This window comes from Drosophila montana, unplaced genomic scaffold (genome assembly GCF_035044405.1).
Source record: "Drosophila montana isolate Dmon_TW-CO22-7 unplaced genomic scaffold, ASM3504440v1 contig_787_1, whole genome shotgun sequence".
NCBI classification, from domain to species: domain Eukaryota; kingdom Metazoa; phylum Arthropoda; class Insecta; order Diptera; family Drosophilidae; genus Drosophila; species Drosophila montana.
In genome coordinates this window covers 10,940-34,935 of record NW_026999082.1, presented here as the reverse complement: position 1 = coordinate 34,935, position 23,996 = coordinate 10,940, and the positions used below count along the sequence as shown (strand labels likewise).

Below are 23,996 nucleotides of genomic sequence, written 5' to 3'. Positions count from 1 at the left end.
GCTGGGCACCCTTTGACCGTACGGCCCCTTGACGGTACAGCTTTGGGACCTTGGTGCTTACACTATAAGTATTGGAAGGGTCACTGGAATCTGCAAGACAAGTTATTCAATCTCGTAGAAAATTTGAAACTAGAAACTCTTATAGTTTTTATATGAAAACATATCTAAAAACCTTTTGATCATAACAAAGTTCTTTCTATTGCAGCTATCGAACGTGAAATAACAACAGCTCGTGTGAAGAAGCAGCAGCAGCAGCAACGCCACACAGCGGATTGAAGGGATCGAAGCAGACGCCACGCCATGCACAAGAGAAAGAGACCCTAGAGAGAGAGAGAGAGAGAGCGCGAGCGAGAGCGAGAGAGAAACTTAATTAAAACCGAGAACAGAAACAGAAAAGCCCAAACAATCATCCAATCGTTGCCATCATTATCATCGCGGAACCAGACAAATATGGTGCTAAATCTGCTATTTATCACGACGGTCATTAAGTCCACATTCGGTGTGGTAACCACGGGACTCTGGCTAATACCCTTGCTCTTAGCGGCAATCACCTATTATCGCTATGATGCAGTGGATCCGGAATCACGGCCATTGGACCAGTTGAATCTCTGGCCCGAATATGATTTCATAGTGGTGGGCAGCGGTTCGGCGGGTGCGGTGGTGGCCAATCGACTGAGCGAGCTGCGCAAATGGAAGGTGCTGCTTATCGAGGCCGGGCCGGATGAGAACGAGATCTCGGATGTGCCCTCGTTGGCAGCCTATTTGCAGTTAAGCAAACTCGACTGGGCCTACAAGACGGAGCCGTCGACAAAAGCCTGTTTGGGCATGCAGAACAATCGCTGCAATTGGCCGCGAGGACGGGTCCTCGGCGGCTCCTCAGTGCTGAACTATATGCTTTATGTGCGTGGCAATCGGCATGACTACGATCATTGGGCCTCGCTGGGCAATACCGGCTGGGATTACGATCAGGTGCTGCACTACTTCAAGAAGTCCGAGGACAATCGCAATCCCTATTTGGCCAAGAGCGCCTATCATGGTCGTGGCGGGCTGCTGACCGTCCAGGAATCGCCCTGGCACACGCCTTTGGTCGCCGCCTTCGTGGAGGCAGGCACACAGCTGGGCTACGACAATCGGGACATCAATGGCGCCCAGCAGGCGGGCTTTATGATTGCCCAGGGCACCATACGACGCGGCTCACGCTGTTCCACGGCAAAGGCGTTTCTGCGCCCGATACGACAGCGTCCCAACTTTCATTTGTCCATGAACTCGCATGTGACACGCATCATCATCGAGCCGGGCACCATGCGCGCCCAGGCCGTGGAGTTTGTGAAGCACGGCAAGGTCTATCGCATTGCGGCACGTCGGGAGATTATATTGTCAGCGGGCGCCATCAATACGCCACAGCTGATGATGCTCTCGGGGCTGGGGCCGCGCAAGCATCTGGAGCAGCATGGCATACGTGTGCTGCAGGATCTGCCTGTGGGCGAGAATATGCAGGATCATGTGGGCATGGGCGGACTAACGTTTCTCGTGGACAAGCCCGTGGCCATAGTGCAGGATCGCTTCAATCCAACGGCGGTCACCTTCCAGTATGTGCTGCGCGAGCGCGGACCCATGACCACATTGGGCGGTGTCGAGGGTTTGGCCTTCGTGCACACACCATACTCAAATCGCAGCATCGACTGGCCGGACATACAATTCCACATGGCGCCCGCTTCCATCAACTCCGATAATGGTGCGCGTGTCAAGAAGGTAATGGGTCTTAAGGAATCCGTTTATCAGGAGGTCTATCATCCCATTGCCAACAAGGATAGCTGGACCATAATGCCGCTGCTGTTGCGTCCACGCTCCAGGGGCAGCGTTCGCCTGCGCTCGGCCAATCCCTTTCACTATCCGCTCATCAATGCCAACTACTTTGATGATCCGCTGGATGCCAAGACGCTGGTGGAGGGCGCCAAAATTGCGCTGCGCGTCGCCGAGGCGGAGGTGTTTAAGCAATTCGGCAGCCGGCTCTGGCGCAAGCCGTTGCCCAATTGCAAACAGCACAAATTTCTATCCGATGCCTATCTGGAGTGTCAGGTGCGCACCATATCGATGACCATCTATCATCCCTGTGGCACCGCCAAAATGGGTCCCAGCTGGGATCCGGAGGCTGTCGTCGATCCACGACTGCGCGTCTATGGTGTCCGCGGTCTGAGGGTCATTGATGCCAGCATTATGCCCACCATCAGCAGCGGCAACACGAATGCGCCAGTCATTATGATCGCCGAAAAGGGCGCCGATCTCATCAAGGAGGATTGGCTCAACAATCCCGAGTATAAGGTCAAGCGGCAGGATGGCTACAGCGACAGCGAGACGGCCGCCAGCAGCAGCAGCAGCAGCAGCAGCAGCAACAACAACAACAACAACAATTTGACGGTAGCAGCAACAGCTGCTGACAGCCTGACAAGCAGCTAGCTGTGTCTGTCGTTGGGCAGGGGTCAGGTGTGCTCAGGGGTCAACTAGCTTTACAAGACTCAAACAACCGAACGGACAGTCGGACTGTCGGACTGTCGGACAGTCGCCTTCATGGACAGCGTGTTGCTTTTATATTATCAAGTCCCGAACAAAAGTTTGCCATTGTTTCAATCTAGTGTTAAGACAAACAAACAACAGTTCGCCTTTTTGGGCTGCTATCACATAACGCCAAACAACAACAACAACAACCAACAATAGTTGGCAACATCAGCAACAACAACAACAAACAGTTTCCCATGCAAACATTTATCCCAAAATGATGCAATGGCATGAAAAGCATGAAATCGAGTCATAGTTATGTACCCTATATATAATTTCTAGACTCTAGTTTAGCTAAACATAATTATTGCAATTATTATTAAGTTTTAATTTCTTTTTTTTTTTTTTGTCTTATTTAATTTATAATTTAATATTTGTATAAATATTTTTGACTATTTATAAGCCACACAAGAGCATAATTATTATTTATAAAAAACATCTGAACTAAAGTCTATTTAATAAATTTAATTAATTGACAACGAAATGGAATTGACAATGCTTGACTTGAGTATACCCTATTTATCTGTTAAATATTCATATTAGCTAAGTTCAATATTTCACTTTTTCCAAAAGGTTTTATTTAATATAAAAAGCTAGCGTCTTTCTGCATGCTGTGTGTATATGAGATTCAGCCAGATCGAGCCACTATATCATATAACTAGGCCAGGAGTTCTAGATTTAAAAAACAAGACCCTTTTTTCTCGAGGTCAAACTTGGCTTTTATCAGATTCACAAAGCTCATCATGATCAGTTCGGATTACTATTACATACATATAGCTTCATAGCAAGAATCGGTTGAAAAATAATTATTTATATGTACAACTTTTCTATTTTTCAAGATATCTTAAGTAAACTCAACTATTACGAGATTGACTACTCTCAGAAAATATATGCATAATCTGTTCCCATAGGAACAGTTGGTCGGAAATAAAGCTTGTCAATATCGTTTCATATCCCCAAAGGTATTTAATTAACGGCTTGCTGTTTGGCCTTATTAATGATTTATTTAAGGCTGACCGCAAATAAACTAGCACTTATTTTGATAGACACGAGCAAGGATAAATCAACTCGCTTACGCTCAAGAATATAAATAATAAAACTCGTTTGTTGCCATCGTTTGCTAATTACATAATTATATTATTTTTGTGTGTCATACTTTTTAATAGATATACCCGGCAACATTAACAGCAACAAGCCCAAAGGTTGGACCAAGCAATTCAACAATTTATGCCGGCCGCCTAAAAGCAGGCAACACCAAAATTGTCAACAGCAAATAACTGGGGCGTGACCATAGAGATGGCAACGCAAACGATGAATAGCTGCCTCATACGATGAATGAAAGCACGAGTATATGAGAGTAAACGCAGTGTGGGCCTCGAAATCAATTAAAGTTCCTCTAAAATTGGCAATTTTTTTAATATTTACACACTTTATGCATTCAAATTAACGTTTTTATAAGTAATTGTTATTCATTGAATTTGATAACACAATTTGTTTACGCTCAATTTTAAGTAATTGCATTTATTCATAAGCTATAAATTGGCCTGTTTAAATACGTTCATTGAATTTGATAAAATAATTTATTTACGTTCAATTCAAAAATATCAAAACAAAATAATATTTACGTCCCCTTCCTTTCTTAAGTTCCATGGAGAAACTAATCGCAAATGAATTTAAATTTTAAATTTACGAAAATCAAAAATCGATACAATTTAAAAAAAGTAATCGCTTTGCTTAGAAAATTTCTTGTTGTATTTATTCTTATTTTGATAAAAAATTATGCTTCCTTTTTTCTAATTAATTGCATTAGGTAAATAATTTATTTGTCAGCAAACAAGCATTTGCTCCATACATACAAACGATAGTTGCGTCAGGCGCATATCTAGCTAATGAGAAATTTATGTAGCCCAACAGTTGGGCGCAGTCATTAAATGACAAAGCACAAAATGACACGCAAATGCAAATTGAATGAAATTAGTTGAATTAATGGCTCGTTGCTTCAGTTTTACCAAAGCAAAGGCAACAAAAAGCCGAACAAATAAACAAAGGAACAGAGAGACAGACCCTGGTATCCATACCATATACGGCTTGTTATACCCTGAACCCATTGAAAATGGGTTAAAAAAAGGGTATAGTGATTTTGTGAGCATTTATGCAACATGCAGAAATCTATATTATATGTTCTTAATCAGTCCGATTAGCTGACTCGAACTAGCAAGGTTCCCCTATTCATATGGTATACACATATCGAGAATATTTTGCTATTGGGATACCTGCTCCCATGTCCCCAACATAAGCAAAAACGTATTTTCAAAGATAGAGCTTTGCGCTTTGGTATGTGCACACTAATGTACGCCATATTTAAGCCCTAAAAATTGTATAAGAATCGGACAAGAAACACCCAAGTTAGAAAGAAGAAAGAAAGGGAAGAAGGGAAACTGGAGATGAGGGTATCTTCTAGTCGAGCACACCCAGCCTGAGCATTGTTAAATGTTTTATGGTATTTTTTCTTTTTAGCCCTGACAAAGGGCGCATCGGCGATAAATTCAACTTTGAACTTGGCCACAACACGAGCCACTCGTCGCGAGCAACGCCCAACAATTTGGTCATAAATCATCTCAAGAGCTTAAGATTGGCGACCTTGAACAGCAATTTTCATGTCCATAAGTTCGGAAGCCGGAAACTCCATTGATTCAATACAACTTGAATCGACTGACCATTGACTAATCAATGCAAATTGCATTGGGTATTTTTCCGGCTAAGAAAAAACGGAAACGTGTCTCCAACACACACGCACACAAGGTGTTAAAAGCTTAGACCCTGCCCGGAAAGCCTTCCAAAAATGGTACAAGAAAATATTCCACTACAAAAAAAAAAAAAAACAAAAACTTGCTCAGCGATAAAATGCTAATTTTGGCTGACTTAATTAATAAAGCTTAGCTAACAAAAACTGAGAGTTGACTCTTGACCATTTTACAGCTACATTTTACACTTGGCTAACGGTCAGCAGGCGGTTCAACACGCAGTTGAAGGCCGTCGCAAATTGTTATACCTGTTTATACCCTGTACTCTGGCAAAAAAGGGTCATACAAATGTGTGCTGTGTATAGGCACAAGATATTAAATAGCCTACAATAACATTAGGTTAACTAACATTAGGTTACAATAACATTAGCGAACTAAGAGCGAATGCAGGGTATCTAAGAGCCATATATGTGGAGTGAACGCCTTCACTCAACTGATTGACTGAGTTTTGGAGCTCACGAAATGCAAGAGCTAGATTTAGTTAATTTGCCATGTCATCCCTTGTACAGGGTATGTGCCTGTGAAGCACTTACAACTCTTTTAAGCTATCTCTGTTTGTAAGTTACATCTAGTACAGGGTATGTGCATGTGAAGCACTCACAACTCTTTTAAGCTATCTCTGCTTGTAAGCTATATATATATATTGTCTATTACAGGGTATGTGCTTGTGAATCACTCACAGCTAGAGCATTTAAAGTAGTTTATGCATTACGTATACGTAGCTAGCAATAGAAAAGTACTCGCAGAAGAGAACTCAAAGTTAGCTAGACAAAGCAATTTTGATAGGTGATCTCTTGTGCAGAAAAGTACACGCAGAAATGAACTCTGAGTTTATATAAACGAATTGCCTTAAGTGGACTCATTTTTTGCGTGAAAAAACTACGCTTGCAGAATAGAATGCATTGGTTTGATGGTGGAGCACACGCCCACAGAGAACACCTGCAGAAACAAAGACAACGACGTCCGCCCAAACAGTTGAGCTGAACTCGGAGTCCAACAGCGTTTGGATTGGCAAATTTGGTATGTGGCAGTTGATTGTGTGGATTTAAATAATTATAGAAACGAGCACAGCGCATTTGCCAAACAACGTTTACGCATGATTATGGCATTTGAAGAGCTTTGTTTGAGCATTACGTATACGCAACGTTGCACGCGAACGCAGCACAGGTCGCAATTGGCTGCAACTGATGTTGGCTTATGCTGCCACTTGTCACCAGGTGTGCCCTTCGCCGAGCCAAACAAATCTTAGACGTAGATACATAAAAATTTGGCAATGCAAAGCAAAGCTAAAGCGAGCCGTTAACTGGGTCAATGGCTGACGGAAGTTAAATCGCATCTACAAACTCTGCGCGGGCAACAGCTTGTTATTGTTATTGTTTTTATTTTTTTCTTTTAGTATCAAAGGCATGAACTTCCTTTTTTTGTTCGGCGTCGTTACGTTCCACTTAGAGGTTAATAAACTTGTTATAGTCTGATATGATTTGTCAATTAGCATTTGCATGCGAATCCGTTAGACAAGAGCCAACTCACGCAGCCCACCCAGTTGACCCAGACCCAGTGAACTTGATCTCTAGCCAAAAGAAAAAAGCAACAACAACAACCAAAAACTAAGCTGAAAATGAAAAAAAAAATATTAAGAATTTCAGGGCTAAGAAGTTTTTACCACGCACGCTTCGCAACCAGCTAGACTCTATGTTTGGGCTCACCTGTAAAGACAGAGAGAGAGGGAGAGGTTATGCATTAATTATTGAAGCTATTTTAAAAATTACAACGTCACATTGGAATTATTATTAATGATTGTCTATGTTGGAGACGGAAATGTTTTCGGGGCCTCTACAGAACATCTAACGCTCCATCCGACCGATCTCCCCTCTCTAGCTTTGACCCTGTATTTAAATAGTTATAATCGCCTCCATGGCTTACACTAACATAAGTGGCAACATAATCAACGGCATCATTATCTGACTTGGATCGCGGAGACTGGTTTATTAGAATTCTTAGCGACGACCTTGACTTAATTTCTTGAGCGCTGGGCGTTAGTTAATGCCCGGAAATAGGCCACTGGCCCGCCAATTAAAATACCTTACAGACTTTAACACATATAAGCCCAGAACTGGCCATAAATTACTGTTCATCAATGTAATTGCTTTGTTTTGCTGTAACTTAATCATTCATCTAATAGGTGCGTTTATAATCGCTAATTGTTCGATTGTGCATATAGAATATCGTTACGTAGCATGGCCAATCGGACAATCGGCAATCGATAAGCCGATTGTCCGATAAGCCGATTGTCCGATTGTCCGGCCGATGACTGCCGTGACGCAGCACTTGAGGTTCACTAGCCCAACGTTTGGCAGTTGAACAACATTTTCGCTTTCAGTGTGAACCCATCTGTATACCCTTGCAGCGGCCATTTATAATATTTGTGCAAAGGGAAGGCACATCAAGTTAAATATATTGCAAGCTTCAAGATTTGCTGGATGAAGTTTCGGGTTCAAGTTCATTTCCAACTTCAAACGAGCTTTATCTGCGCGTTTATAGGTTCGTCTTATAGGTCTTTGACTGCCGTTTATACCGAAAGGAATGTGAAACATCTTTTCATTTTCACGATTTTTCCACACTTGCGGGTGAAATAACTCGAAACCCCGTTTTTCTATTTTATACAGTTTTATAAAAAGAATCAGTCGCATTTTGAGCTTTCCACTTTCCAAACTACCTTCAACAAACTAGACATTCACAAGCTACACTATTCTGCCCACAAATAGTATCTGCATAAACTTATTAAAGTAGACTCCCATAATATTTGTCACGACAATCGAAAGGGCATTTAAGCTGCGGCGTATGGAAGTTAGACGTTTTTTCTTTTGTTATTTGAACATATAATGCATAATTGCCAAGCATGTGGACAATTGTTCAGTTTGAATCAGATCTTAACTCTGACAATTGCCGATTGTCAGTCAATTGCCATTCAGTTGACTGGGCTCATAATTATTTTGGTAGCACTTTTGTTTGCGCTCAGCTCATAAGCACTTTAAAGTGTGCAATTATTTGAGATTTGTTTTTTTCTCATATTCAACAAGCTGGAAGTGACGTCAACGGCTCAACGATCCGCCACATAAAAAACAATTAAAATATACACAAAACATTTTCAAGTGTCGGTATTCAGCAAGAGTTCAAACACTTGCAGAGCGGAAGAAGAACAAGAGCAAGGAAGTGCACAAAGTGGGTGCAGGCAGCTGTCAAAATAGTTGTCACTATCAAGATTATAATAATTATTTGCTTCAAAAAATATATATGGAATATGTGTGAAGAAAAGATTAACGATCTTTTTTATTGTCTCAATAAGAGAGACGGTCTAGATGGTAACAAACAGACGGATACCTATATTAAAAAACTATTCATACTGACTGATTGACTGACGGATTGACGGACGGATTGACAACACACAGCTCCTACTGTATTTACTCAGTCTCATGTTATTTCACGTTTAGATGACGTTTTGGTTGATTCCACCCGCAAGTGTGAAAAAAGCGTGGATCGAGAAAAGATTAACGATCTTTTTTATTGTCTCAATAAGAGAGAAGGTATAGATAGTAACAAACAGACGGATACCTATATAAAAACTATTCATACTGACTGATTGACTGACGGATTGACTGACTGATTGACTGACAGATTAGCTGACTGATTGACTGACTGATTGACTGACGGATTGACTGACGGATTGACTGACTGATTGACAACCCACAGCTCCTACTGTATTTACTCAATCTCATGTTATTTCACGTTTAGATGACGTTTTGGTTGATTCCACCCGCAAGTGTGAGAAAAGCGTGGAAAACGGTTGGGTGAAACATTTGGCTTACCCTCCGATTGGCTTCGAATTCACTTTCAAGCATCTTTGTACAAATTCATTGTGATTAAGAACTTTTCTCTATTGGGCGGAAATGCTGCCAATTCTTGAGTTCCCTCGAATCGACTACAATTTAATTTTCAAAATTCTGTGTGAATTATTTTATGTTTAAGACAATTCACCAAAGGCGGAAACCGATTCCAATGGATGCATGTGTGCTAAAAGTAGCAGAGGAATTTTAAAGTATTCCACGTGCGGAAAATGCGTGGAAAAGTGCTGATCAATCATCGGGTAAAACCGGTTAATACCCGCTATGTATGTGCTCTTAAACCTAAGGCAGATCAAGATTGACATTATCTTTTATAAAGAGATTACACTTGAAAATCTAAAAATTGAAATACTATCCACAAAAAAAAAATTCAAATAAAACATAAGCGACTGCATCACAAAGATATTAAAACAATAGCTCTGCGTTTTATATTCCAAATGAATAAATTATTTTTTGTCACACGTCGAAAACCAGACACCAGAGATGGAAGAAGAAACTGGTCTTGGGGTGTGTCCGTGGCAACAGCTAAAAAAAAGCAGTGTATTCAGGGAACAAGACATTATTATATAATTTATCGAAAAGCTAAGCTATCATTTCTTCATTTTTTGAAATATCAAGAGAATTAGAAGCAATCAAATCGTATTCTCCTCCGCAGCTTCTGCCATCATGGAATGCGGCGCTATGAATCTGTCCGTGGCGCCCAGAATGGTAATGCCACGTGGATGTGGGCTTGGATTGTCCCAGCAGTGTTTGTACCAGGCCGTCTGCTGGCGACTCAGCCCAAAGCCGGCGGCCAGGCGCTCGGTGCAGTAGACCAGGCAACGGGTCATCGTGCGCAACATGCGGCCCCAGCGTGAGTCCAGCTCCTGATCATGCTCGAGGCCAACTGGCTGCTCAGCTGGGGCAGATGTTGCCACCTGTTCCTGATAGCTGTTCACCGGCGATAACTCATTGGCCAAGGCTGCAGCTGAGGGTCCCGGCTTTGCATGGAGCGCCCAATCCACTTGCTCCGGGATGCTGGCCACTTCCTCCTCATTGCGGCTCTTAATGCGGCTATCTAACAGTTGCTGCTGCTGCTGCTGCTCCTGCTCCTGTGCACCGGATCTGGACATCTTGCTGCGGCTTGTTGTTGTTGTCGTATTCACAGTACCTGGCTAGCAGATGTATCCCAACGATTTGATTGCTTTTTGGAATTTGAATGCTTGTAACTTCAGTCAGACAAGGCACAGCTTTTTAAATTCAGTACTCCAGCCTACTGAAACTTGCTGGGCCCTACATTAACTCAATGTACCACACAGAAGAGTTATGCCGCCTACTAAATTCATGTGTACCTAATTGAAACAACTGTACTCAATTGTAAATAGCTTTTTATTATAGTACTACTCTACCCTATACGCACCCAATGGCATTGTACTCTAACTAAATTTGTGAAAACTAAAGTACCCTAAGGTACAGTTAGTTACGTAGTCAATCCAAGTGTACCGTACTATAATAAGTTATAACACATAGTACCCTACCTTACCAGACTGTACGCTACTGTTCCCTACAGTAACTTACTGTACCATAATGTACACTTATGTACCTTTATGTACTTTACTGTACCCTACAGTGACTTACTGTACCCTTATGTACCCTACGCTACTATACGTTACCCTATTGTATGCTACTGAGCCCTACTGTACCCTACTGTACCCTACTGTACCCTACTGTACCCTACTGTACTCTAATGTACACAACTGTACCCTACCGTACCTTACTGCACCTTACTTTCCTGTACCCTACTGTACCTCATTGTACCTAGATGAACTTTACAATACCAAACTAATCGTACCAATTGTGGCTAACTGTACAATACTATACCCTTTTGTTACTAACTACTCTACCTTAAAAATCTATTCGGCTTTTCGAGATTTTCGTGAAATTTTCTTCCCAATGAGTATAGATATTCTTTATGAGTATAGATATAGATTTTCTTAATGAACTTACGTACTTCTGGAAAATCAAATTACTAAGATGCAAATATTAAGGTCACTTTCTATTAGAGGGCACTTGAATTATATAAGCTCAGCTGCGTCCTGCTACTTATATATAAAACTAAGGTAAGGATGTTTCATATAAAAAGGGATCCCTTAGATTATTTACAACTAAAGATCACTTTAAATATTAGATTGCAAGATGCATAATTTTTATATTCGCACTTATAAACGTAAATTTTGGTATATAATATCTGATATCTAAATAAATCCAGAATGACAAACGTAACGTCAAGAGCCTGAGTGACTTGAGAGTTTGAGCGTCAGACTAGCAAGCGGAAGGTCGCCGGTTCAAATGCCGCAACAATTTGCAACATTTATCACAGCTTTTATTACTCAAAACATAAATAAATAGAAAAAATATATAAAAAAATTAGTTTAAAAAAAGTTAATTAAAATGCATAGATGAGGGGTTGGAATTTTAGTGACTTTCTAACAAATTGAACAAGCAATATTTTGCTATTATTTGTTCTAGTATTTGCAATATTTGATAATAACAAAAATTCAGTTGATCAGATCTTAGTTAAAACGCAATTGATATATATTTCTCTTCCCCTCGAGAATCTTCTTTAGGAAGAAATACAGCATCCGCTTCTTCAGCTGTGGAGCTTTGATATACTTTTTTATATATATATTTTTGATACAGAAATTATCTATGCATTTAACCGTTGCGGTACCTCAAAACTGGTTTATTGCTTTTTACTACCAATTCTAACGTTCTCTCTCGCAATCAGCGCTAGTTTGTTTCTTTCGCGGTTTCTTGACGGAGTTTATTTGTGTGTCTTTTGCTGGCAACCTTGAAGATTCTTTGGTAGAAGATTTGTGTGTTGGCTGCAAAAAACGATTTTCATGTTTGGCTTTTTTCATTTTGTTTTTTTTTTTTTTTGTTTTTATGGTTGGTTTTTTATGTTTAGTCATATAACAGGGCGCAACTTCTCTCTACATGAAAATATTCACAGATATATATGCTTATTCTTCGGCTGTTTGCAAAATAAATATTTACGAGTGTCTACAAATCGAATCCATAAATGTAGCAAAACAATGCAAACGATTTTAAGCTATGCGATTGTGAAATACACTCATTAGCAAGCGTCAACGATATCGACATACTAGATATATACCAGTCTATATGATTCCACAAACATTTAGCTTAGGTGCAAATTAATTAAATCTTTGCATTAAACAACAATTAAGTCCGCGGAATAATATATGTACATAGCATATACATAGAATAATATACAGTCAATTAGAGCAATATTGTAGAGTATATAGAGAGGGAAAGCTGTTCAAGCAAGTTTCCTTGAAATGCATGAAAACTGAATACACAAGAGTATCAAAGATGCGAAAGTTACTTTTGAGACAGCTCCAAATACAAAGAATATAAATATTACATAAAAATGTACACGCATTCCAAAAGTTTATGGCTGTAACTCAAGAAATTGTTGGGTTATAGTAAATATTTGAAATTAATTACCTTTGTTTGTGGTCAAAAAGGCTGCGTACCAAATTTCATAACTCTAGCTTTTAGAATTCTCGAGTTCAGACCGAAAGTTGAGCCACAAACGCAACTCGTTATGGCCACACCTCAAGAACACCCCATTTTGCAGCCCAAACACTTACAGGGTATACAGAAAAAAGCCCAATAGTGCGTAGCTGCGTATAGTATGTAAATTCGGATTAATAAAAATCAGCCGCAACAGGCTGAAAACGAGTCGCACCCAGTCGAACACAATCAAGTATGCCGACGACTGTCGCCAAAAGAACAATCTACTGGCGACAAATTAACGGCTAGTGAAGCGGAGGGGGCTAACCAAGATCAAAAAACCGTCCAGTCATCATCACTAGACAAGACTATCGAATCGCATTCGGGTTTTTTTTTTTAGTTCTTTTTTTTACTGATATGCTACAGCAACAGCTGCGTCAACACGAACCTGCCTGATTGAGCCAAAGTATTGCAACAGGCGCAGAGTTCATGAGTGGCATGCCACAGTGCCACGCCCACGCAGACAAATGTCAGAGTCGCGTCCGCTAAACTCCAAAGACTAAAAAGAGAAGAAAAAAAAAGGTGACAATTTCGCGCCATAAAAGGAAAAACAAAGACGAAAAACAGCCGCCAAACGCATTTGGCCGCAGTTTCGCCGGCTGAAAAGTCGGTCAAAGACAACGGCTAACAAAATTCTTGACTACTTAGCAGCAAATTGGCAAAAACAACAGCAACAACGGCAACTAACTAACTATCGATTGTGCCGAAAACTTTAATTGCCGTTAGGCGCGCAGAGTTGCCAACTATTGCGAAATTGCGCACCAGTTGGCAACGGCGCTACCTTGACTCGAATGCCGCCGCCTGAATGTCATCGATTCTTGTCAAACCTTGGTCGCCAACCAGCCAACTAGCCAGCGAGCCAACGAGCCAACGGACCATTTGGCTCTGCCAAGAACTTGCCGGCAAGGTTCTGGCATAGCTTTAGCCGCCGACGCTTACCCTGCACAAGAATTACAACAAATAACTGAGCCAGAAATGACAAGAAGCCGCCTACTAAATACCCTTGCCAACATGTGACCTGGCAATACTTTCATAGCACAGCTTTATTTCCGACAGATTGTACTTCTGGGAACTCTATGAAATAGTTAGATAAATACTTGAGATATCTTAAGACAATTTTCAAGCTCGCTATGGCTAAGTTTTGTCAAGATAGCTTCGCTTTTTTGGTAAATGAAGCCGAAGACTATTTAAAGTGTACTCCATTTTCAGCGCGGTATTATTCATAATTTATGGGCCCAACTAAATGGAAGATGTTGACATGACTGCCTGGTAAACTAAGATACATCTGGAAAAGCAGAAGATGTAAATATATAGAACCAAAATTAATTTTTCCCGCAATATTACCCATAGTGCTAGATGATACATGATAGTTCGATGTTCTACCCATATATAGTCAATGGCATCAAAGGCAGCTCCAACTATTTGTATACATTTCGTGACAATATCATAATACCCTCTTCATAATGCCCTCTTCAAGGGTATATTAAATTCAAGTCAATCTGGTTCTTGACATAAGCTCAAATTTGTGGTTTTTGATTTGTGATTTGTTCGTGTTGACAAACGAAACGAGAAGCTGACTTTGCGGCTGTTTATCTTGAGCTTTCAAATTGTTATTGTTTCGTGCTGCTTAAACATTTTATTTAATGAAGTTAACTTTAAGATTCACCTGATCGATTAAGTAGTTATAATGTCATATTAGTTCACATTAATGCACGAAAAATATTTCAATATAACAAACTTTACTTGTTTGTTTATATCGAAACATGTAGACTTTACTTATAAAGTACCCTTAGAATGGTTTATTTGATTTGCTCACAACCCGATAAGAAAATATATGATAATTATCATAAAAAAAACCTAAGAAAAAATAAAATAAATTTTATACAAATTTAAAGTTAGGTGTAGAAAGTTAGGTGTAGATGGCTTAAAAACAACAGGAGAAACATTCCAGAATTTAATTTTCCTCCTTTTCCTATCTAATTAGTTGTAAAACAATGTAATTGCCATTGTTATAATAACAGCTCTGTGCTTGCATTCTAATAATTTTCCATTTCCAATTATGGGTTATTAATTTCTAAACTAAAACCGGTTTGCATACAATGGAAAGTTTGCAGACTTAAGTCCCCAAACCGCTGGCAATGTTTCGACCTTATGCTAAGTAGTAGAACGCGTCAACAGGGTGTTTACCTAAACAGTTGTTGGTATTTGATCAAACGCTGGGTTAAACAAATTACTTATCTTAAAAAAACTAGAAAGATCTTTTCGGCTTTGTTTTTTTGTTTTTTTTGTATGTCATGGGGCGGCGCTCGAGCGGTTGCTTTAAGACAAATTCTACGATTCAATGCTGCGACTTCAGACGATGACAATAGGTCGGTCGGCCGTTCGAAGCCCATTCTCTTGTTAAATAATTCACATGCAAACGGAAATAATTAAAAGATTTACAAAACAAAATCCAGCAAGTGATGAAACTCAATGATTTCAAGGGGCACCTGGGCAAGTTCTAGAGCGCATACAAGATTGTTGTTGAATCATGCAACTGATTGCAGAAAAGCCTCGTCACAGACAAGCCCCGTTCAGTTGCCATTAGCCAAGTCATTTAGAATTTTGAATTTACAATTTAGAATTTGCAAAGCGATCTACCGATGCAACAGAGCTCAAGACGATCGTGCGTCTACAGCGATCCGGAAATGGTTTTCTCTTAATGTAGCTAAAAAAAATATACCCGCTCAGATCGTTTGATATGTTCGCTCTCTAACTCTGCTAATATTATGCATTTCAGTTAAACCTACAAGACATTTAGCCATTCAACCTCGGACTCTCTACTCCGTCAGATCGTTTGATATTTTCGCTCTCTAGCTCTGCTAATATTATGCATTTCAGTTAGACCTACTCGACATTTGAGTTTCTTCCATTGCAATTCTATCCAATTAGTTTCTTCCACAGATCTTGCTCTCTGCTCCTAGGGGTCACACGAATTTACAGCGATCCGGAAATGGTTTTCTCTTGACGTATCTAAAATAAAATAAAAATTATATATACTCGGCTGCTATAGCCCGTTCCCTCTCTAGCTCTGCTAATATTATGCATTTCAGTTAAACCTACTTCCATTGCAATTCTATCCAATAAGTTTCTTCCACAGATCTTGCCCTCTGTTCACTCGAATTGACAGATTCTCTAAACGTATTTTTAAATACTATAATCGATCAGAAGGTTTGCCATGTTCCCGCTCTATCTCTGTTATTACGATGCATTCCACTTAAGCAGACGCGACAGTTGAGTTTCTTCCATTTGCTTGCAATTCTATCCAATTAGTTTCTTTCACAGATTTTGCTCTCTGTTCCTGGGGGTCACTCGAAATTATCTGCGATTTCCTAACGCTAAAGCCAGGCATTAAGATCGTATTGAGACCTGTTGATCCGATCTCCGCTCTAGTCGGATATGTATATGTTCGCTTCTCTAATATACTCTATACTTTATCTTTATTTATATTTTTTTGATCTTCGAGTTATATTCCTTCGTTGAAACTGGTTGCGTTCTGTTTAATTAATTACTCTGAACTTTTCTTTACCAATGCAACTGGATGACATTTTTATTAGCTCATTATTTATCTTTTGTTTTGTATTATATTTTAGATAATTCCAATTGCGTTCTGTTCACGAGAGTATCTTGATAGGATTTATTAATTCTTTCCAGTTATTATTTTTTTTAATTTGAGGTGCAATTTGATGTGGGAAAACGAATTATCGTATTAGTTGCTATTGCATTCATGTTTTTGCAATAAATAACCGCATACGTACATATGTATTTCGAAAGTTCTAGGCACAATAAAATTTGCATAGAAATTTATGCAAGAATCAAGAATTTTCTCGGCAAAAATGCTGTAAAATCAATTAAATTTCTCACTCGGAAAGCGTGAATATTATCTATCGGGCCTGATCCATATGCTGTAATCGGAAATACTTAATAATATAAAAAAAAAGCAAAATCTCAATCCAGAATCCAGTTTCAGTATGTTAGGCACTTGGGACCTGACCCTAATCAGGCGTTTGGCAACAATATCATAGGTATATAGTTAAGAGTGTTTTCTCTTCATTAATCATGCTCTTAATCGTAGCTTGGTGCATATGTATATTGTATAATTGGCAGTTCCATTGCCTCGCGAATCGCAATGTGAGACTCTAACCCCACCTCGAGCTACCCTGCTCAATGCCCGATGCCCGTTGCTTGATGCCCGTTGCTTGATGCCAGCAGCTGTTCGATATAATTAAAACATCAGCTCGGATAGAAATGTGATTAACAAGTATTAAGTTTCCTTTCTTCTAATGGATTCTATTCCCGAACTGATTGCCGATTCAGTTGCTCGCTGTCAGCTCAACTCTCCGGATGGGCATGCAACTACTCATGCTGTGGCCTTTGTGCCTAATTACTGCTGCAGTGGCCCAAAGCTACTATGGCAATGCCCTGGCCGATGCCTTGGAGCTGCTGCGACGTGGCCAAAATCAAATGGATCTCGAGGCCCTTGACGAGCGCGACCAGATGCTCAGTGAATATGACTTCATAGTGGTTGGCGCCGGCACAGCGGGCTGTGCTCTGGCCGCTCGTCTCTCCGAGAATCCCAGATGGCAGGTGCTGCTGCTGGAGGCGGGCGGACCGGAGAGCTATGCCATGGACATGCCCATTGTGGCGCACTATCTGCAGCTGGGCGAGATGAACTGGAAATATCGGCCACAGGCCTCCAACAGCTATTGCCTGGCGATGAACAACAATCGCTGCAATTGGCCGCGCGGCAAGGTGATGGGCGGCAGCTCCGTCCTCAATTACATGATGTACACGCGCGGCAATCGCCATGACTATGATCGCTGGAAGGCGCTGGGCAATCCCGGCTGGAGCTATGACGAACTGCTGCCCTATTTTCGCAAATACGAGGGCTCGCACATACCCGACGCGGACACGGGCGAGTCGCGACCCGGCCGCCAGGGACCGGTCAGCATCAGCTACTCCCTATTTCGGACGCCTATTGCCACAGCCTTTGTGGAGGCCTCAAAGCAGGCGGGCCTGCCGCACGGCGACTACAATGGCGCATCTCAGCTGGGCGTCTCCTATCTGCAGGCCACGGTCCACAATGGCACGCGCTGGAGCTCCAATCGCGCCTACCTCTACCCAATCAAGGGCCAGCGGCGCAACCTGCACATAAAGAAGAGATCGCTGGTCACCAAGGTGCTCATCGATCCGCAGACAAAGACCGCCTATGGCATCATGGTCCAGACCGATGGACGCATGCAGAAGGTGCTCGCACGCAAGGAGGTGATTGTCTCGGCAGGCGCCATCAACACGCCCCAGCTGCTGATGCTCTCGGGCCTCGGTCCCGCCAAGCATTTGCGCGAGGTGGGCATCAAGCCGATTGCGGATCTGGCCGTGGGCTACAATCTGCAGGATCATGTGGCGCCGGCGGTGACCTTTGTGTGCAATGCCAGCTCGCTGAAAATGCGCAACTTTCTGAACACGGATGCGGTGGGCGGATATCTGCGAGACCAAGGACCTCTGCGAAATCCGGGCGGCGTCGAGGCCATTTCCTTCTACGGATTGGACGATGATGCGCGTGCCAAGGGCTGGGCGGACATGGAGCTCTTTATGGCAGGCAGCAGCCTGCATTTGAATCCGGCACTGCGGCTGGCATTCGGCGTCCGGGCGGACATCTATGAGACCATCTTTGGCGGATTGGAGAACAGCAATATCGATTCCTTTATGATCTTGCCAATGATATTGCGCGCCAAGAGTCGCGGACGCATTCGGCTCAAGAGTCGCAATCCTCGGCAGCATCCACGGATCGATGCCAACTATTTTGCGCATCCCTATGACTTGAACATAACGGTGCGCGGCATCGAGCAGGCGGTCAGCCTGATGGATCAGCCCGCCTTTAAGGCGATCAATGCACGTGTGCTGGAGACGCAGCTGCCCGCCTGCCGTCATCTCGGACGCCAGACCAGAGCCTACTGGGCGTGTCATGCGCGTCACTTCACCTTCACGATCTATCACTATTCCGGCACGGCCAAAATGGGGCCACGCAGCGATCCCAGCGCCGTGGTCGACGCACGCCTACGCGTCCATGGCATTCGAAATTTGCGCGTGGTGGATGCCAGCATAATGCCCTATCTGGTTGCGGGTCATCCCAATGGGCCGGTCTTTTTGATAGCCGAGAAGGCCGCCGATATGATCAAAGAGGATCACAACTATAGCTAGCAAAAGTGATGACTAAATGAATAGAAAATTGATCGCATTACTGATCTTGTCAGAGATCTTGCCGCTCACCCATCGATCCTTGCGGTCATTTTTTGTGCGCTCTTCCATTTCTTTCTTTCCAATAACAATTGGTGACAGTTATAAGTGAGAATCGAGCAAGTGATCTAGCCAGCGATCTTTTGGATCTTTCGTCTTTACATTGGTTCCATGGAATAAAGCACAGCCTACTTAGTTCTACTTAGATCATAAGTCATTCATTGTGTACAATATCCTGACTCATAAATATTTGCCAAAAGTCTTCTGATCTTTTCTCATATTTATTTCCATACAATATCTTTAAAAATGTTGCTTTATTTTAAGCATGTTAAGTGATCTTCCATGCGATCTTTAGATCTACAGAATGGGTCACTTAAATAGGCCAACTAATAAATAGAAGCCAAAGACTTGCACAGGCTAAAGATCGTGTAGATGATCTTGGCTATGATCTTCCCGATCAAGGATTTTGATTGTTTCATATCCTTTAAAGATCACATGAGTCTTCTTTTAGCTGTGATCTGGTCTATAATTTCTGCTGCTTGCCATGATATTTTAATTTAAAAGTCTTTGACATGAACTGCAGGCAAAAGATCTTACTTAAGATCTTGTCTGTAACATTTTAAGCGCTTCTAGCCAAAGGCTTGACAAAGTAGATGCTCATAAAATCAAACTGCCTGTTCCGTAAGGAACCTTAATGTGATTTTGCCCGTGTTCTTGTCGATCGACCAACGTTCGTTGTAAGCGGAGTATGAATTAAATTAATTACAAACCTTCTGCAGAGCAAAAAACAACGTATAGGTGAACTTGACTGTGCTCTTGTCGATCACCCAACGCGATCGTTGCAGACAATTTATGTGTTGCTCCCCAATGCGTTGACATATTGTTGCTAAATGGAATATTAAAAAAAAAAAAAAAACAAAACAAAAATGGGCTGTGCGCGTGTGGTGGGCCCTTCCGCATTGAGAGCATGGGCAATCGATCTTTGATCTTCGATCTTCGGGCCAGACAATCAATCGAGAATCGCCGTTTAAATGGATGTCAAAATTGGACCCTCGAGATTGCCCTCAGGTTGCCCTGCAAGCTGCAGACAGTTTTGCGTAGCTTCCGCAATTCGATCAATATGGTCTGGGGGCTGTTGCTGCTGCTGCTGCTGCTGCTGCTGCTGCTGTGATCGTGTGAACGATCAGCTCAAGTCAATGTCAGTGCGTTCGCTCAAATTTCGCTTTCAATTTGGCTTTGTGAACGTGTCCACAGTCATGCCAATGCTGCTGTTGCTGCTGCTGCTGCTGTTGCTGCTGCTGCTGCTGCTGTTTGCCGCTCTGAAGATTCTTGGCAGTAATCGTTAACGTGAACAACGATCGCGCTGCCGATCGAGCGCGCTGCCGAAAAGATTCGCAAACACGATTCGGCCGAGACGGCAGCGCTTATATTTAATATTAAATTGAACTTGGCCAGAGCGATTGCCAGCATTACCAGTTACGAGTCCGATTGGGCAAGACGAACTAACGGCACGGGCCACGCATGCGCGCACAGTCCGTACTCTAAAGAACGTCTAAGAAACTATCCAAAGAACAATTTGAAAACACATATACAAAAAACAGTTGTTTTTTTTTTTTGTGTGCAACATCAAGTGAAGTGCTAAGAACATGGCTAAAGTGTATCAATGCCAACTGTTGGTGGGTCTAATGCTAGCTAGCCTGGCTCTGATCGCCGCCCAGAGCGAGAATGTGCTCTTCGAGACGATCAATTTTCTGCGACGCGGCCAATCGGATGTGGAGCTGGAGAACTATGATAATACCATTGAAATGGAAAGCGAATATGATTTTATAGTGGTGGGCGCCGGCACAGCGGGCTGTGCTCTGGCCGCGCGTCTCTCCGAGAATCCCAAGTGGAAGGTGCTGCTGCTGGAGGCAGGTGGACCGGAGCGTCTGGTCATGGATGTGCCCATTGTAGCGCACTTTCTGCAGCTGGGCGAAATGAACTGGAAGTATCGCACACAGCCCTCGGATCACGCCTGTCTGGCGATGAACAACAATCGCTGCAATTGGCCGCGCGGCAAGGTGATGGGCGGCAGCTCCGTCCTCAATTACATGATGTACACGCGCGGCAATCGCCGTGACTATGATCGCTGGGAGGCACTGGGCAATCCCGGCTGGAGCTGGAAGGATGTGCTGCCATACTTTAAGAAATACGAGGGCAGCAGCGTCCCAGATGCAGAGGAGGACTTTGTGGGACGCGACGGACCGGTGAAGATCAGCTATGTGAACTGGCGCTCCAAGATATCGGAGGCCTTTGTCGATGCCGCCCAACAGGATGGCTTGAAATATCGCGATTATAATGGACGCATTCAGAATGGCGTTGCCTTTCTGCACACCACCACACGCAACTCGACACGCTGGAGCTCCAATCGCGCCTACCTCTATCCCCTCAAGGGCAAGCGTCAAAATCTGCATGTGAAGAAGAGGGCGCTGGTCACCAAGGTGCTCATCGATCCGCAGACAAAGACCGCCTATGGCATCATGGTCCAGACCGATGGACGCATGCAGAAGGTGCTCGCACGCAAGGAGGTGATTGTCTCGGCAGGCGCCATCAACACGCCCCAGTTGCTGATGCTCTCGGGTGTCGGTCCGGCCAAACATTTGCGCGAGGTGGGCATTAAGCCGATTGCGGATCTGGCCGTGGGCTACAATCTGCAGGATCATACGGCGCCGGCGGTGACCTTTACAACGAATGCCACATCACTGAAATTCGAAGACTTTGCCGATCCCACCTGGCTGACCCGGTTCAATCGCAGAGAGGGTCCATATGGTTCGCCCGGCGGCTGTGAGGCGATTGCCTTCTGGGATCTGGATCATGAGCGCGACGAGGATGGCTGGCCGGATATTGAGTTGTTTTTGGTGGGCGGTTCCATGTCATCCAATCCAGCCATATCGCGCGCCTTTGGCCTAAAGAAGTCCATCTACGATTCGCTGTTCGCCGAGATTGAGGACAAGGCGCTGAATGCCTTCATGATCTTCCCTATGATTCTGCGGCCCAAGAGTCGCGGTCGCATCATGCTCAAGAGCAGCGATCCCTTCAAGTATCCGCTGATACATGCCAACTACTTTGCCCATCCGTACGACGTGGACATCTCGGTGCGTGGCCTGCTGAAGGCCATCAGCCTGATGGAGCAGCGCGGCATGAAGGCCATCGAGGGCAAGCTGTGGGAGCGCAAGATACCCACCTGCAAGCAGCATCCCTACAAGAGCTGGGCCTACTGGGCCTGCTATGTGCGCCACTTCACCTTCACCATTTACCACTATTCGGGCACCACCAAGATGGGACCCAAATCGGATCGGGCGGCGGTTGTGGATGCCCGCCTGCGTGTCCATGGCATACGCAATTTGCGTGTCGCAGATGCCAGCATCATGCCCGAGATCATGTCCGGTCATCCGAACGGACCCGTCTTTATGATCGCTGAGAAGGCCGCCGATATGATCAAGCAGGATTATGGCTATATCAAATAAATCCCAGTGCAGTCAGCATTTTCTAGTTTAGGTTTAGTTTCACATCAGGTTTGAGCTCCGTTCCACAAGTTCCAGTTAGCTGCGATTGATCCTGATCTTCCTGATCTTCGCTGGATCCGCAAACTTTTCGACGCCGAACGGGGCTTTAGTTAGATCTTGCCCGCATTCAATCTCTGTCTGTCCTACATAATGAACTGATTTTAATGTAAGCTAGCTCCTAAGACAACAATAAATATTTTAAGAAACTTTTAACAATTCTCAACTAGTTCTTGCCGTTATCTCAAACCCTCCCCACCTCTTAGCAACAGTTCGACTCATTCCGTCAAACATCTCGGAGAGACTTTGGACTTTGGCAACAGGCCGGCACGAGCTCTTTTGACATTGACATTGAACTCTATTTTATAACACCTCAACTTTATCTGCAGCTGTGAGTATTTGTATCCGCATATATATGTAGGTATTAATATTGGTATGGGAATATTTATACAAATATTTATCTACATATATACATGAAAATGCATCTGTAAACAAATCTTCCATTGTATCTGTATCTATATCTGTAACTCCCTCTGTATTGTGTCTTTTATTTTTTATTCTGTATCTGTATCTGTATCTGTATCTGTATCTGTATCTGTATCTGTATCTGTATCTGTATCTGTATCTGTATCTGTATCTGTATCTGTATCTGTATCTGTATCTGTATCTGTATCTGTATCTGTAACTGTAACTGTAACTGTAACTGTAACTGTAACTGTAACTGTAACTGTAACTGTAACTGTAACTGTAACTGTAACTGTAACTGTAACTGTAACTGTAACTGTAACTGTAACTGTAACTGTAACTGTAACTGTAACTGTAACTGTAACTGTAACTGTAACTGTAACTGTAACTGTAACTGTAACTGTATATATTTATCTGTATCTGTATTACTTTATGTATCTTAATCTATTTTTCTTTGTTTCAGTATATGTATCTATACATTTATCTGCTTCTTTAAATCCGCCATTTTACAAGCATACAATAGACATTTGTGCTTCTATCATTTCTTTCATTTATATTATCATTTATTTCTTGTGCATCTGCTTCTTCTATAACTCATTGTCACATTCATTCTCATTGTTTTCGTTGTTTCTCACCTGCAATTTTCATGCTTATCAAGAACAGCAACAACAACAAATGCTAACAAACCCATCAAATTGAGAGCTATGAAGTCTGCGACTTCGGCCAAATCAAATGCCTCTTTTTTGTTTGTTGTTGACTCTTTTTTTTTCAGATTTATTAAATGCTGTTTCTCGACTTTTATTGTTGCGGAAACAATATGCGAGTGGCATTCACATATTTGACTTCCATTGGAATACCCTGTTCGCACATGAAAC

General features: G+C 42.5%; 4 protein-coding genes across 4 annotated transcripts; 3 read left to right on the top strand and 1 right to left on the bottom strand.

Annotated features, from left to right (window-relative positions):
• The first annotated feature begins 396 nt into the window (after positions 1-396).
• LOC135440040 (glucose dehydrogenase [FAD, quinone]) lies at positions 397-2,528 on the top strand. Its single transcript, XM_064699004.1, has one exon. The coding sequence runs from the start codon at positions 451-453 to the stop codon at positions 2,455-2,457; it is 2,007 nt and encodes a 668-aa protein (XP_064555074.1). The 5' UTR covers positions 397-450; the 3' UTR covers positions 2,458-2,528.
• Positions 2,529-9,805: 7,277 nt separating this feature from the next.
• LOC135440045 (uncharacterized) lies at positions 9,806-10,515 on the bottom strand. Its single transcript, XM_064699016.1, has one exon. It carries the CDS (start codon positions 10,372-10,374, stop codon positions 9,895-9,897), a length of 480 nt encoding a protein of 159 aa, XP_064555086.1. The 5' UTR covers positions 10,375-10,515; the 3' UTR covers positions 9,806-9,894.
• A 6,663-nt stretch (positions 10,516-17,178) lies between these two features.
• On the top strand, positions 17,179-19,378 carry LOC135440058 (glucose dehydrogenase [FAD, quinone]-like). The gene has a single exon (XM_064699036.1). The coding sequence runs from the start codon at positions 17,222-17,224 to the stop codon at positions 19,076-19,078; it is 1,857 nt and encodes a 618-aa protein (XP_064555106.1). The 5' UTR covers positions 17,179-17,221; the 3' UTR covers positions 19,079-19,378.
• Positions 19,379-20,742: 1,364 nt separating this feature from the next.
• On the top strand, positions 20,743-22,841 carry LOC135440050 (glucose dehydrogenase [FAD, quinone]-like). Its single transcript, XM_064699020.1, has one exon. It carries the CDS (start codon positions 20,761-20,763, stop codon positions 22,618-22,620), a length of 1,860 nt encoding a protein of 619 aa, XP_064555090.1. The 5' UTR covers positions 20,743-20,760; the 3' UTR covers positions 22,621-22,841.
• Positions 22,842-23,996: the final 1,155 nt, after the last annotated feature.